Source organism: Oncorhynchus clarkii, chromosome 18 (genome assembly GCF_045791955.1).
Source record: "Oncorhynchus clarkii lewisi isolate Uvic-CL-2024 chromosome 18, UVic_Ocla_1.0, whole genome shotgun sequence".
Lineage (NCBI taxonomy): Eukaryota > Metazoa > Chordata > Actinopteri > Salmoniformes > Salmonidae > Oncorhynchus > Oncorhynchus clarkii.
In genome coordinates this window covers 14,329,992-14,345,877 of record NC_092164.1, presented here as the reverse complement: position 1 = coordinate 14,345,877, position 15,886 = coordinate 14,329,992, and the positions used below count along the sequence as shown (strand labels likewise).

Here is a 15,886-nt window from a genome sequence, read left to right as displayed (position 1 = left end):
GACCATCCATAAGTGCACGCGTGGGGGAGGGTGGGGGCGGCGTCGCCCACCCGTCAACCCCCCGTCACCTCCCATCCCACCCTGCCACCCTGCTCTTCCGAAATTCCACACCAGGACTCCAAAATTGTGCATGGCGTCTCCGCGGGCAGGGGGGAAATGATGGCCTTGACTATGTTGGAGAGTAGGCATAAATGCATATAGATGAGTTATGGTACAGGACTGGATGTTCCTCTCCCATATTATCTGTACTATCTGAACATCTTCTTTGTGCACTTTGTATATTTTTTGTAGTATTCTATTTGACATTTATGCTATCTGAAAAGAATGTATATAATACATCACATCACATCTCATGATTAAGTGCTGGGATGTGCTTCCTCAGGCCCACTAACACAACCACATGATTTACAAACATCTACCCACTCACCATCACCCAAATTGTGAAATGCAGCTTTGCTAAAATGTGTCTCAATGATCAGACAGTATATCAAATATCTAATGTTTTTATTTCAGCGTTTTTAAAACACACACATCCTCTGTAGGTCATTGCGTAAGCCTTGACTCATAGTACTCTACTGTGGTTCTGCGAATGCCATTGTCAGTGTATTTACAATGTTATCTCTTCATTACCAACATCACAATTCCATAGGAGCAATACTGTCTGTCTGTCTGTCTGTCTGTCTGTCTGTCTGTCTGTCTGTCTGTCTGTCTGTCTGTCTGTCTTTGCCTGTGAGTGGTCAGTGGCCATGTGTGAATATTGGCCACTAGATGGCGTAGTGACTCCAATGACTGAAGCGGGGAAGGAGATCTGGAGTGGACTACACAGTGTTTACACATATTTATGATTCAGTGTGTTTGTGTGTGTACTGTAGGCTACTTATGTTTTGCACGTCTGTGTGTGCATATGTACGCTATGTCTATAGCTCCCCCGTCCTCACACCGCCTTGCTGCAGGTGGACCCAGACGAAGAGGACGACAACAACTTCTCATTCTTCTTGTTCTGCTGGGCAGTCTTGTCTTTGGAAGAGGTTGAGGAACAGTTTGCACCCTTCCCTTTCTGTTTCCCCCCTCTGCGCCGTGATGACGGGCACCGAGCGATAGCCTTGGCGACCAGGTAGGCCAGTTCGGCCATGTTGAGAGCCATACAGACGCAGGAGGAGGCGGCCATGAAAACGGTGAAGACAGTTTTTTCCGTGGGGCGGGAGACAAAGCAGTCCACCACGTTGGGACAGGGCCACTGGTCACACTGGACCAGCCTGGGCATCTGGAAGCCGTCGTACAAGACGTACAGAGCATACCTGGAGAACGAAGGGGAAGATAAAACCTTAGAACTACAGATGTAGCATCTTTATTTCAGACAGTTTGCAACAGCGGGTAAAAAGTCCTACAGCAACAGGAAATGTGAATTATTATGTGGATTATAATTAATGGACATTTTGTAAGGGTTGATATATTTTTCTTAAAGGGAAAATCATGTCTGACATTTCAAAGTGGAAATTACAAACTTCAGAAGCCTTTTTAACCTCAAATACACTACAAGATTTACATTTCCTGCATTGCGGGAACATTCTCCCGCAACAGGGTGATCAAATTAAGATCCTACACTTGTACATGGTGATGTCATGAATCTTGAGGAAGTGTATCGACATCTTATTCTTAAGCGTTTGTATGTAATGGAGGTGGTTCATTGAGCTACACTCAAGTAACTTGTCGGCCTGAAATAAAGACTTGTTAGGCTTTGCTCAGTGAGCTAACACAGTACGTACATGAAGCCTCCCTCGAACAGCAGGCGGAAGACCAGACTACAGGCGTACGTCCACCACAGCGGCCCGGTGATTGGCAGCCTCCGCCTCCTCAGGCTCTCTAGCTCAGCCTCCTGGGCCGCCTGGGCCTTGTCGCTACGGCAACGCCCCCCGACTGAACCCTGCTGCAGGACCTGGCGTTTGTCGCCGTGATTACGGTAGGCCACGTACATGGCGACGAGGAGAGCGGGCGTGGAGACGAAGACAAGCTGTAGACACCAGAGCCTGATGTGGGACACGGGGAAGAAGTGGTCGTAGCAGACGTTCTCGCAGCCCGGCTGCAGGGTGTTGCAGACAAAGTCACTCTGTTCGTCCCCCCAGACACTTTCGGCCGCCAGGACCAGCACGGTGACACGGAAGATGAAGAGGACAGACAGCCACACCTTCCCCAGGCTGGTGGAGTGGCGGTTCACACCAGCCAGCTGGGCATACAGGGTCCCCCAGGTCATCTCTCCTGCTCCTCTGGCCCAGAACACACACCTCTACCCTGGGGAGAGACCAGAGGAGAGAGGGGGTGAGAGCTGGATCTAAGTAGGGAGAGTTGGAGGGAAGAGAGAGGAAGGAGGAAATAAGAAAACATTAGGTGCGCAGTGGTCTAGGGCACTGCATCACAGTGCTAGCTGTGCCACCAGAGACTCTGGGTTCGAGCCCAGGCCTAGCGTTGTCCGGGTTAGGGAGGGCTTGGCCGGTAGGGATGTCCTTGTCGGACGCAGTGGTCTAGGGCACTGCATCACAGTGCTAGCTGTGCCACCAGAGACTCTGGGTTCGAGCCCAGGCCTAGCGTTGTCCGGGTTAGGGAGGGCTTGGCCGGTAGGGATGTCCTTGTCGGGCGCAGTGGTCTAGGGCACTGCATCACAGTGCCAGCTGTGCCACCAGAGACTCTGGGTTCGAGCCCAGGCCTAGCGTTGTCCGGGTTAGGGAGGGCTTGGTCGGTAGGGATGTCCTTGTCGGGCGCAGTGGTCTAGGGCACTGCATCACAGTGCCAGCTGTGCCACCAGAGACTCTGGGTTCGAGCCCAGGCCTAGCGTTGTCCGGGTTAGGGAGGGCTTGGCCGGTAGGGATGTCCTTGTCGGGCGCAGTGGTCTAGGGCACTGCATCACAGTGCCAGCTGTGCCACCAGAGACTCTGGGTTCGAGCCCAGGCCTAGCGTTGTCCGGGTTAGGGAGGGCTTGGCCGGTAGGGATGTCCTTGTCGGGCGCAGTGGTCTAGGGCACTGCATCACAGTGCCAGCTGTGCCACCAGAGACTCTGGGTTCGAGCCCAGGCCTAGCGTTGTCCGGGTTAGGGAGGGCTTGGCCGGTAGGGATGTCCTTGTCGGGCGCAGTGGTCTAGGGCACTGCATCACAGTGCCAGCTGTGCCACCAGAGACTCTGGGTTCGAGCCCAGGCCTAGCGTTGTCCGGGTTAGGGAGGGCTTGGCCGGTAGGGATGTCCTTGTCGGGCGCAGTGGTCTAGGGCACTGCATCACAGTGCTAGCTGTGCCACCAGAGACTCTGGGTTCGAGCCCAGGCCTAGCGTTGTCCGGGTTAGGGAGGGCTTGGCCGGTAGGGATGTCCTTGTCGGGCGCAGTGGTCTAGGGCACTGCATCACAGTGCTAGCTGTGCCACCAGAGACTCTGGGTTCGAGCCCAGGCCTAGCGTTGTCCGGGTTAGGGAGGGCTTGGCCGGTAGTCACTGGCTTTACTGGGGCTCTCTCATGCCGTCCCTGGAGGGGGTGCGTCACCTGAGTGGGTTGAGTCACTGATGTGGTCATCCTGTCTGGGTTGGCACCCCCCCCCCCCCCCCCCTTGGGTTGTGCCGTGGCGGAGGTCTTTGTGGGCTATACTCAGCCTTGTCTCAGGATGGTAAGTTGGTGGTTGAAGATATCCCTCTAGTGTTGTGGGGGCTGTGCTTTGGCAAAGTGGGTGGGGTTATATCCTTCCTGTTTGGCCCTGTCCGGGGGTGTCCTCGGATGGGGCCACAGTGTCTCCTGACCCCTCCTGTCTCAGCCTCCAGTATTTATGCTGCAGTAGTTTATGTGTCGGGGGGCTAGGGTCAGTTTGTTATATCTGGAGTACTTCTCCTGTCCTATTCGGTGTCCTGTGTGAATCTAAGTGTGCGTTCTCTAATTCTCTCCTTCTCTCTTTCTCTCTCTCGGAGGACCTGAGCCCTAGGACCATGCCCCAGGACTACCTGACATGATGACTCCTTGCTGTCCCCAGTCCACCTGGCTGTGCTGCTGCTCCAGTTTCAACTGACCTGAGCCATAGGACCATGCCCCAGGAATACCTGACATGATGACTCCTTGCTGTCCCCAGTCCACCTGACTGTGCTGCTGCTCCAGTTTCAACTATTCTGCCTTATTATAATTCGACCATGCTGGTCATTTATGAACATTTGAACATCTTGACCATGTTTTGTTATAATCTCCACCCGGCACAGCCAGAAGAGGACTGGCCACCCCACATAGCCTGGTTCCTCTCTAGGTTTCTTCCTAGGTTTTGGCCTTTCTAGGGAGTTTTTCCTAGCCACCGTGCTTCTACACCTGCATTGCTTGCTGTTTGGGGTTTTAGGCTGGGTTTCTGTACAGCACTTTGAGATATCAGCTGATGTACGAAGGGCTATATAAATAAATTTGATTTGATTTGATTTAGGGATGTCCTTGTCGGGCGCAGTGCACGCTAACCAGGTCGCCAGGTGCACGGTGTTTCCTCCGACACATTGGTGCGGCTGGCTTCCGGGTTGGATGCGCGCTGTGTTAAGAAGCAGTGCGGCTTGGTTGAGTTGTGTTTCGGAGGACGCATGGCTTTCGACCATCGTCTCTCCCTAGCCCGTACGGGAGTTGTAGCAATGAGACAAGATAGTAATTACTAACAATTGGATAGCACGAAATTGGGGAGAAAAAGGGGTAAAATAAAAATAATAAAAAACATTAGGTACAGGGTCCCCAAGCTCATCGTTCCTCTGCTGCCCAGGAACAATCTCTCTACTCTAGGGAGAGAGGAGAGGAGAAGGGGGGTGAAAGTTGAGGTTAAAAAAATAAATAGAGAGGGAGGGAGGAGAATAAGAATGAGATGAGAGGAGGAAGTATAGAGATGAGAGGAGGAGGAGAGAGAGACAGAGAAAGAGAACTGAATACAGCTGCTTGGCTAGAACATTTCTAATGTACTTCACTCTTAGAAAAAAGGGGTTCTTTGTCTTTCCCCATAAGAGAACAGTTTTTGGTTCCAGGTAGAACCCTTTTTGGTTCCAGGTCAAACCCGTTTCTCCTATGGGGACAGTCGAAGAACCCTTTTAGGTTCCCCCTAAGACTGTACAGCTGAGCTGTATAGCCGTACTAAGTTTTTATAACTGCACGTTACATTCACCTCTCGAAGACACACAATATTCACATCAATGCGGTTTACATGCTATAGTAATAAAATATCAAGAAGTTGAAGTGTTGTTTTTTTATTCACTTCATAAGGTGTTTTTAAAGTGATTGAGATTCAATGTGTACTGAAAACCCCTATATAAAATACATCTATTATTATTATGATAGGTCAATTCAAGACATTGTGCATGAAATTATTATTTTCAACCCCACAATACTTTCATCATGTGATAACAAAAATACACTTTACATAACACGTCTCCAAAGTTTTTGAAATGTTTCATCTAATTAAATAAACAGAGAAAGAGAAGTCAGCTGACAGAGAACAGAACAACACATCAGCCTGTCTTCCTCACCTTTTCTCTCCTGAGTGTCAGGGAGGCTCCATGTACCCCCACTTTCGGCTGCTTGGTTCACTCTGCCATAGTCAGATCCAACAGAGCTCCAGGGAGAGGCCGTCTAGGGTGAGACGCTGACTAGAACTGATGTGCTCTGAGCGCTCTCAGAGACGCACCTGAACTTGTGGATTCACCTACGTGACGTCAGTTTCGGTGCAGAGCTGAAATCTGGAGCGACAACAAGTGCAGTTTGAGTGAGTCTTGAGCGGATGTTCCTATGTATAAGAAACACACAAGCCATAGATGTTGTGCTGATCTGCATCCTTCTCTGCTTCACTCAAATATATTTATGTGTGTGTGTGTGTGTGTGTATATATATACTGACTGAGGAGGAGTTCATTCAGTCAGTTTATCAAAAGAGGTTTTGTTTTGCTTTCTTGTGGTTCTAACCAAACAGCGAATCCCACATTGGGTGATTATACTTTTTTTGGGTGTGTGGATGCACAAACCAGGTCTTGATGTCTTTACACTCAAATGTGGTCAAAATGTTGACCTCAGGGAATGTTTAACACACTCTGAATTTTTTGCTAAAATAGACTTAAACACTCCACAAAACACATCTCAGTTCACTGGTCACGATGGCAACACCCACCCTTAGCACGCGCTCCAGCAGGTGTATCTCACTGATCATCCCTAAAGCCAACATTTGGCCGCCTTTCCTTCCAGTTCTCTGCTGCCTGTGACTGGAACGAATTGCAAAAATCGCTGAAGTTGGAGACTTTTATCTCCCTCACCAACTTTAAACATCTGCTATTTGAGCAGCTAACCGATCGCTGCAGCTGTACATAGTCCATCGGTAAATAGCCCACCCAATTTACCTACCTCATCCCCATACTGTTTTTAATTTATTTACTTTTCTGCTCTTTTGCACACCAGTATCTCTACCTGCACATGACCATCTGATCATTTATCACTCCAGTGTTAATCTGCTAAATTGTAATTATTCACTCCTATGACCTATTTATTGCCTACCTCCTCATGCCTTTTGCACACAATGTATATAGACTCTTTGTTCTACTGTATTATTGACTTGTTTATTGTTTACTCCATGTGTAACTCTGTGTTGTTGTCTGTTCACACTGCTATGCTTTATCTTGGCCATGTCGCAGTTGTAAATTAGAATTTGTTCTCAACTAGCCTACCCCATCCCACCCCCATCCAGGTGCTTGCAAGATCCAGTTTGTTCATGCACCTTGGTTGAACTGCATTGTAGCAGTGTACAGTATTCCATCCCAAACACTCCCCTTCTGTCTGAGTGGCTCAGTGGACGAAGTGAAACACTTTCCTTTCTATTCATCTCTCTGTTCTTCCCTCCCTTCATCCCTCACTACCAAACTGCTCCCACCAGATTGGGTTTCCCTAATCACCCCCATCCTGCCCCACCAGGGTAACAGCAGGGCACAGTGAGGACACACACACACACACACACACACACACACACACACACACACACACACACACACACACACACACACACACACACACACACACACACACACACACACACACGGTTGTCTCCTATTTCTTGGGGATTGGGGGCGGATGCCCAATGGTAGATTGGGTGTGGACAGAGCAGAGGAGCTGAAGGGTGGGCACTGGTCACAAACCCTGGTGAGGGCAGAGGAAGGAGGGGGTACAGGGCTCGATAGGGCTGAGGTGGGGTGGGTAGTGAGTACAGGCATGGCTTTGTGTGGCTCTTTTTGGCGACAACAACAGTTCTGTTTACCAACGAGGTGAGTTGACACTGGGGTCTGGTGCTGCATGACAAGAGACACAACCAGAGTGATGATAACTGGTAATGTCCTCCTCAGCCAGATGTGATTTGCTCATCTGAGAAAGTGTGTGTAGTATTTCGACTGTGTATACCGTATTGAGACAGTGAGTGTGTATTGTATTGAGACATTGAGTGTGTATTGTATTGAGACTGTGAGTGTGTACCATATTGAGACTGTGAGTGTGTATTGTATTGAGACAGTGAGTGTGTATTGTAGTGAGACTGTGAGTGTGTATTGTATTGAGACTGTGAGTGTGTATTGTATTGAGACAGTGAGTGTGTATTGTAGTGAGACTGTGAGTGTGTATTGTAGTGAGACTGTGAGTGTGTATTGTAGTGAGACTGTGAGTGTGTATTGTATTGAGACAGTGAGTGTGTATTGTAGTGAGACTGTGAGTGTGTATTGTATTGAGACATTGAGTGTGTATTGTATTGAGACAGTGAGTGTGTATTGTAGTGAGACTGTGAGTGTGTATTGTATTGAGACAGTGAGTGTGTATTGTAGTGAGACTGTGAGTGTGTATTGTATTGAGACTGTGAGTGTGTATTGCATTGAGACTGTGAGTGTGTATTGTATTGAGACTGTGAGTGTGTATTGTATTGAGACAGTGAGTGTGCATTGTAGTGAGACTGTGAGTGTGTATTGTATTGAGACAGTGAGTGTGTATTGTATTGAGACAGTGAGTGTGTATTGTATTGAGACAGTGAGTGTGTATTGTAGTGAGACTGTGAGTGTGTATTGTAGTGAGACTGTGAGTGTGTATTGTCGTGAGACTGTGAGTGTGTATTGTAGTGAGACTGTGAGTGTGTAGTGTAGTGAGACTGTGAGTGTGTATTGTATTGAGACAGTGAGTGTGTATTGTAGTGAGACTGTGAGTGTGTATTGTAGTGAGACTGTGAGTGTGTATTGTATTGAGACAGTGAGTATGTATTGTAGTGAGACTGTGAGTGTGTATCGTATTGAGACAGTGAGTGTGTATTGTATTGAGACAGTGAGTGTGTATTGTATATATATATATATATCTATATTTCTATGGCATGTTTTTGTGTAACAGGAAGATTAATATGCATATTCATTTTTTCACACTTCTCCACACTTGGCACGGGTGCTTGGACCGCTGCTATCTGTCCAGTGATCCTGCCGACCCAGGGTCTGAGGAGCTGCTTGGCGTAGCAGCCAGCCTATCAAAATAGCTGGGTTTTCTTGAGGGCTTGAAGGCAGCACGCGACGCTGTTAGCCATTGTGGCTGGGACCGCAGCTTGTCCTGGGCTTGTGGCTGTCTAGATCTCTGCTGTTTGTTGTTTTCAATCTTCCCTGCGACCTGCCCTGTCTGGAACTGCGAGGAGTTACAGCGTAACCTGTGTTGCTACCATGACAAAGACCAAAGCGGGCAGGAGTACCTATGAGGACAGTGGTGTCTCTCTATCACAGGGGAAGGATCTTTTAACAAAGAAAAAGAGTTCTACAAGCAGTTGTCACAACAACAAGAAAATAGCTTCAAGTATTTTGTCCAAATACTGGTGGAGTCAACTAATAAAAGAATGGACGACCTGACCAGAGAGGTCCAGGACCTGAAGAGCAATTGGCAGTTCTCCCAGGGTCAGCTCGATGACTTTAAACATGAGAACGGAAACATGACTGCATTCTGTAAGTCATTGAGAGAGAGGACATTAGTTCTGTATGTGAATCCATGATAACAATGACGGAAAAATCTGATTATCTCGAGGGACAATCAATGCAGAACAACATGGCTGTGGACGGAATTGCAGAATCTCCACATGAGATAGTGGTCAAGATCCTTGACCACTATCTGTTCTGGAAAGAGCCAAGAACTTCAGAGGAATGTATATCTTCCTCATCTAGAACTATTCGGAAGCTGTGCTCCAGAAGAGGAAAGAACTTATCCCAGCCATAAAAGCTGCCAGAGCGCGTGGGGACATTTCTTACATCTGCTATGACAGGCCCATTTTTCCATCCTCCCTCCCAAAAGCCCAGGAGGGATGAGAGAGCCAAGCCTATGGGTTCGTAGCTTCAACCCTGCAGCACACACACACACACACACACACACACACACACACACACACACACACACACACACACACACACACACACACACACACACACACACACACACGCACACACACACACACACACACACACACACACACACTTAATGTGTTCCAAATTGTTTGCATAGTCAACTTACACACAGCCCTGAAACACACTTACTCCACCAGACATGGCACCAGGGGTCTTTTCACAGTCCCCAAATCCAGAACATGTTCAAGAAAGCGTACAGTATTATATAGAGCCCTTATTGCATGGACTCATATTGCTCAAATGAAAAAACAGATAAAGCAACACCTTATGGCACAACGTCTCTCCCCTATTTGACCTAGAAAGTTTGCATGTTTGTATTGATATGTAGGCGATGTGTGCCATTTTTAAATTGATGTAGTTCTGTCCTTGATCTGTTCTATTAATGTTGTGTATTATGTCATGTTTCATGTTCTGTGTGGACCTCAGGAAGAGTAGCTGCTGCTTTCACAACAGCTAATGGGGATCCTAATAAATGACCAAATACCAAAGATGTTGAGGAAGTGAGGTACGCTCATTATAACCAAATGTCTCCTCTCTGTCGTATCACTCCCATCTCTGCCCCTACTAAGCTGATGGTGGTGGCCAGTGATGACAGTAATGTGTCCATTACATTAGATGTCTTCAGGTGAGCAGAGAGATGAGGCATTTTAGCCATAATACCCTATGTATTGCTGCTCCATACAGGAGGAGGAGGCAGCAGTCAGCCACTCACAGTCCAGAGGAAGGCCAACTACTCAGTGACTCGCACACACACACACACACACATGCATGCACACATGTCCAGAACCCGGGAAGCACACATTAAAATGACCAAATGACCTTCAAAATCAGCCTACAGTATACACTTTCAAAAAGAGACTCTGAAGTGTCTACCTCCGCTCTCCATCCCCTCTTTTCACATCAGTCAGTCACCTTGTTACCAGATTCAGGTACAGGAGCTACAGTAAATGTCTCTGTTCTCCCTGAGGCAGAATCAACACCAGCAGGGTTACAAGGCCCCATTGTGTCCATCTGAAAAGAGGGGTTTATACATTACAACTAAACGCATAGAGCATAGAGGGATTCGGGGGGAATGAGAGAAAATGGACAGAGGAAATGATCCCTTTTTAGAGAGGAGATGGAGGGGGGTCATTGATCGTAATCCGGTTATTGCGGAAAATAATGAATTGATATCAGTGTCTCGAGAGGGCTCTAAAACACACTGTTATGGGAGAGAGAGACAGAGAGAGAGATAGAAAGAGAGAGAGAGAGAGATGGAGGGGTGGAGAGAGAGAGATACAGAAAGACAGAGAGATAGGGATGGAGAGAGAGAAAGATAGAGAAAGCGAGAGAGAGAGAGAGAGGTGGAGAGAAAGAGAGAGCGAAAGCAAGAGAGAGAGAGAGAGAAGAAAAGAAGAATGAAAAGAGAGAGAGAGAGTGGCGGATAGATTCTTTGAAGTGGATCCATGAGAATTCTGGTGCGGGGCTGCGAGGGGATGGGCCTGTTCAGGGTAAAATGGATGTGATTGTTAGTGAGAGTAGACCCTGGTCATCCAGCCAGCAGCCGAACAGAGGAGGCCAGTGTGAGGCCTCTCTCAGCGGGAAGGATAGACAGTGGGAGAGAGAGGCTCTAGCTGCATGTGACTAAACAGTAGGTCTCGGCCGTGTAGGTGGACAATTACCATTGATCTCAGCCAAGTTAGTTGTGATAGATGAGGTTGGAACGTGCTTGACTCTAGTTTCTTCAATACACAGCAATTTGAATACTGATAAACAGTATCAAAGGGTAATCTCATACTTGTCTTTAGTTGTCTTAAAAGGCCAGAAGTCACTTGATGGAGTTGGGTTGATTCAATTCATTTCAAGGCAAAACACATTTGATATACAGCTGTATTGTGTAACTCCTGATGAGGGAGGTTTGGGCTGATCTGAGAACAGGGGTCAGAGGTGATCTACGACTGGACGGTCCCACTCCTGCTGGCATGCCGCACACACAAGCATGCACATGCACACACTTGCACGAGCGCACGCACACAGATGTCCAGGCCAGAGGCTCAGACAATGGGGCTTGCAATGCAGACCCAACTGCAAACCCATCATGTATATCCAGTACATTTACACACTCACTAAGTCATTACAGTATGTGGAGATAAGCAGAGGCATACGTAGACACGCGCACAACTACAATCACACATAGAAATTCACACACGATCTGCATTGATAGATAGCCTATACACGCACTACATTGCCCAGTCTGTCTGGTATGCTTTATAGACTACTGTTTTTTTGACATGCACTGTCCACACTCCAGCAGACAAATCAATTAAATCATTATGTCAGATTTGAGCTACACCTCAATTGCTGGAAAATGATTATTTCTTAATTAACACAAATGATGATGACAAATGTGGGGTTTCAATAGTGGCTTCTTTCCTTGACACAGATGGTCGCCTTTTTCTGTATTATTTCTTACATTGTTAGCCCAGAAAATCTCAAGTGTTATTACCTACAACCAGGAAGAACTATTGGATATAAAGCAATGTCAACTTACCAACATTACGACCAGGAATACGTCTTTCCCAAAGTGAATCCTTTGTTCGGACCTCCACCCTGGACATGGGATCTTATCCCAGAGGCCGACGCAAAACAACGCGGTCGCCGCAGAAGAGGCAGACTGAGCGGCCTATTGGTCTCAGAAGGCGAGCACACCATCCACCGCTTCCGAGCATATTACTCGCCAATGTCCAATCTCTAGATAACAAGGTGAACGAAATTAGGGCACGAGGTGCCTTCTAGAGAGGCATCAGAGATGGTAACATTCTCTGTTTCACGGAAACATGGCTCACTCTGGATATGTCGTCAGAGTCGGTACAGCCACCCGGTTTCTTCATGCATCGGGCCGACAGAAACAAACATCTCTCTGGTAAGAAGAAGGGTGGGGGTGTATGCCTTATGATTAACGACTCATGGTGTAATAACAACAACATACAGGAACTCAAGTCCTTTTGTTCACCTGACCTAGAATTCCTTACAATAAATGCCGACTGCATTATCTACCAAGAGAATTCTCTTTGATTATAGTCACAGCAGTGTATATCCCCCCCAAGCAGATACCTCATTGGCCCTGAAAGAACTTCACTGGACTCTATGTAAACTGGATACCATACATCCTGAGGCTGCATTTATTGTAGCTGGGGATTTTAACAAAGCTAACCTCAGAACAAGACTTCCTAAATTCTATCAGCATATTGAATGCTGGTAGCATTCTGGATCATTGCTACTCTAACTTCCGTGATGCATACAAAGCCCTCCTCCACCCTGCCTTCGGCAAATCTGACTTGCTCCCAACCTATAGCCAAAAACTAAAACAGGAAACACCCGTGCTCAGGTCTATGAAATGCTGGTCTGATCTATCGGATTCCACGCTTCAAGATTGCTTCGATCACATGGACTGGGATATGTTCCGGATAGCCTCAGACAATAACATTGATGTATACGCTGACTCAGTGAGCAAGTTTATTAGCAAGTGCATTGGAGATGTCGTACCCACTGTGACTATTAAAACCTTCCCTAACCAGAAACTGTGGATTGATGGCAGCATTCGCGCAAATTTGAAAGCGCGAACCAACGCTTTTAATCATGGCAAGGTGACTGGAAACATGACCAAATGCAAACAGTGCAGCTATTCCATCCTCATGGCAATCAAACAAGCAAAGCATCAGTATAGAGACAAAGTAGAGTCGCAATTCAATGGCTCAAACACGAGACGTATGTGGTAGGGTCTACAGTCAATCACGGATTACAGAAAGAAAACCAGCCCCCGTTGGCGTCTTGCTCCCAGACAAATTAAACAACTTCTTTGCTAATTTTGAGGACAATACAGTGCCACTGACACGGCCCACTACCAAAGCCTGTGGGCTCTCCTTCACTGTGGCCAACGTGAGTAAAACATTTAAACGTGTTAACTCTCGCAAGGCTGCCGGCCCAGACGGCATCCCTAGCCGCGTCCTCAGAACATGCGCAGACCAGCTGGCTGGTGTGTTTACGGACATAGTCAATCAATCCCTATCTCAGTCTGTTGTCCCCACATGCTTCAAGATGGCCACCATTGTTCCTGTTTCCAAGAAAGCGAAGGTAACTGAACTAAATGACTATCGCCCCGTTGCACTCACTTCTGTCATCATGAAGTGCTTTGAGAGACTAGTCAAGGATCATATCACCTCCACCCTACCTGATACCCTAGACCCACTCCAATTTGCTTACCGCCCCAATAGGTCCACAGATGATGCAATCGCCATCACACTGCACACTGCCCTATCCCATCTGGACAAGAGGAATACCTACAGTGCCTTGCGAAAGTATTCGGCCCCCTTGAACTTTGCGACCTTTTGCCACATTTCAGGCTTCAAACATAAAGATATAAAACTGTATTTTTTTGTGAAGAATCAACAACAAGTGGGACACAATCATGAAGTGGAACCACTTCATGATTGTGTCCTACTTGTTGTTGATTCTTCACAAAAAAATACAGTTTTATATCTTTATGTTTGAAGCCTGAAATGTGGCAAAAGGTCGCAAAGTTCAAGGGGGCCGAATACTTTCGCAAGGCACTGTATGTAAGAATGCTGTTTATTGACTACCGCTCAGCATTTAACACCATGGTACCCTCCAAAATCATCTCTAAGCTCGAGGCCCTGGGTCTCAACCCCGCCCTGTGCAATTGGGTCCTGGACTTTCTGACGGGCCGCCCCCAGGTGGTGAAGGTAGGAAACAACATCTCCACCCCGCTGATCCTCAACACTGGGGCCCCACAAGGGTGTGTTCTCAGCCCTCTTCTGTACTCCAAGTTCACCCATGACTGCGTGGCCATGCACGCCTCCAACTCAATCATCAAGTTTGCAGACGGCACTACAGTGGTAGGCCTGATTACCAAAAACGACAACACGGCCTACAGGGAGGAGGTGAAGAGCCTCAGAGTGTGGTGTCAGGAAAACAACCTCTCACTCAACGTCAACAAAACAAAGTAGATGATTGTGGACTTCAGGAAACAGCAGAGGGAGCACCCCCCCCCCCCCCCCCCCATCCACATCGAAGGGACAGTGGTGGAGAAAGTGGAAAGTTTTAAGTTTCTCTGCGTACACATCATGGACAAACTGAAATGGTCCACCCACACAGACAGCGTGATGAACCTCAGGAGGCTGAAGAAATTTGTCTTTACACCTAAAACACTCACAAACTTTTACAGATGCACAATCGAGAACATCCTGTCGGGCTGTATCACCGCCTGGTATGGCAACTGCACCGCCCTCAACCACAAGGCTCTCCGGAGGGTAGTGTGGTCTGCACAACGCATCACTGGGGGCAAACCACCTGCCCTCCAGGGCACCTACAGTACCCAAAGTCACAGGAAGGCCAAAAATATAATCAAGGACAACAACCACCCGAGCCACTGCCTGTTCACTCTTCTATCATCCAGAAGGCGAGGTCAGTACAGGTTCATCAAAGCTGGGACTGAGAGACTGAAAAACAGCTTCAATCTCAAGGCCATCAGACTGTTAAACATCCCTAACATAGAGGCTGCTGCTAACATACAGACTCAAATCTCTGGCCACTTAAATAAATGGACTTCACAAAGTTATCACTAGTCACTTTAAATAACGTCACTTTAATAATGTCTACATATCCTACATTACTCATCTCATATGTATATATTGTATTCTATACCTTTACCTATCTTGCCTATGCTGTATGGCCATCGCTCATCCATATATTTATATGTACATATTCTTATTTATCCCTTTACATTTGTGTGTATAAGGTAGTTGTTGTGAATTTGTTACATTACTTGTTAGATATTACTGCATTGTCGGAACTAGAAGCACAAGCATTTCGCTACACTTGCATTAACAGCTGCTAACCATGTGTATGTGACCAATAAAATTCAAATTGATTTGATTTGACATGAACTGGGAAGTGAACAAAATATTCTCAGTAGACATCCACTTAACAGTATTTTAACCTTATTGAGAGGAGATTTAGAATATGTATATGCACCACTGTCCCATAAGAGTGGGGTACATTGAGGTTGACATTTAAAATGGTTAAGGGTTAAGGTTATGGTTAGGTACAGGTTATGGTTAGGGTAAGGGTAAAGGTAAGGGTAGGGGTTAAGGTTCCCGAGTGGCGCAGCGGTCTAAGGCACTGCATCTCAGTGCTAGAGGCGTCACTACAGACTTTGGTTTGATTCCAGGCTGTATCACAACTGGCCGTGATTAGGAGTTCTATAGGGCGGCGCACATTTGGCCCAGCGCCGTCCGGGGATAGGGTTTTGCCAGGGTAGGCCGTCATTGTAAATAATAATTTGTTCTTAACTGACTTGCCTAGTTCCAGCTAACTGGAATCTATTCGTATATGTTTTTTATAAGGCAATCGTTAAAGTTTTAGCGCACCTTTCGTACGTCATCATGATGGAAAAGCGGAAGC

The 15,886-nt window shown here is 47.2% G+C and overlaps 1 protein-coding gene across 1 annotated transcript; it reads right to left on the bottom strand.

The window, feature by feature from the left end:
- Positions 1 to 813: 813 nt before the first annotated feature.
- LOC139372458 (gap junction beta-2 protein-like) lies at positions 814 to 5,576 on the bottom strand. The gene is made up of 3 exons (XM_071112181.1): positions 5,508 to 5,576; positions 1,767 to 2,289; positions 814 to 1,298 (listed from the first exon to the last, which is right to left on the bottom strand). The coding sequence occupies exons 2-3, from the start codon at positions 2,249 to 2,251 to the stop codon at positions 935 to 937; spliced, it is 849 nt and encodes a 282-aa protein (XP_070968282.1). The 5' UTR covers positions 2,252 to 2,289; positions 5,508 to 5,576; the 3' UTR covers positions 814 to 934.
- Positions 5,577 to 15,886: the final 10,310 nt, after the last annotated feature.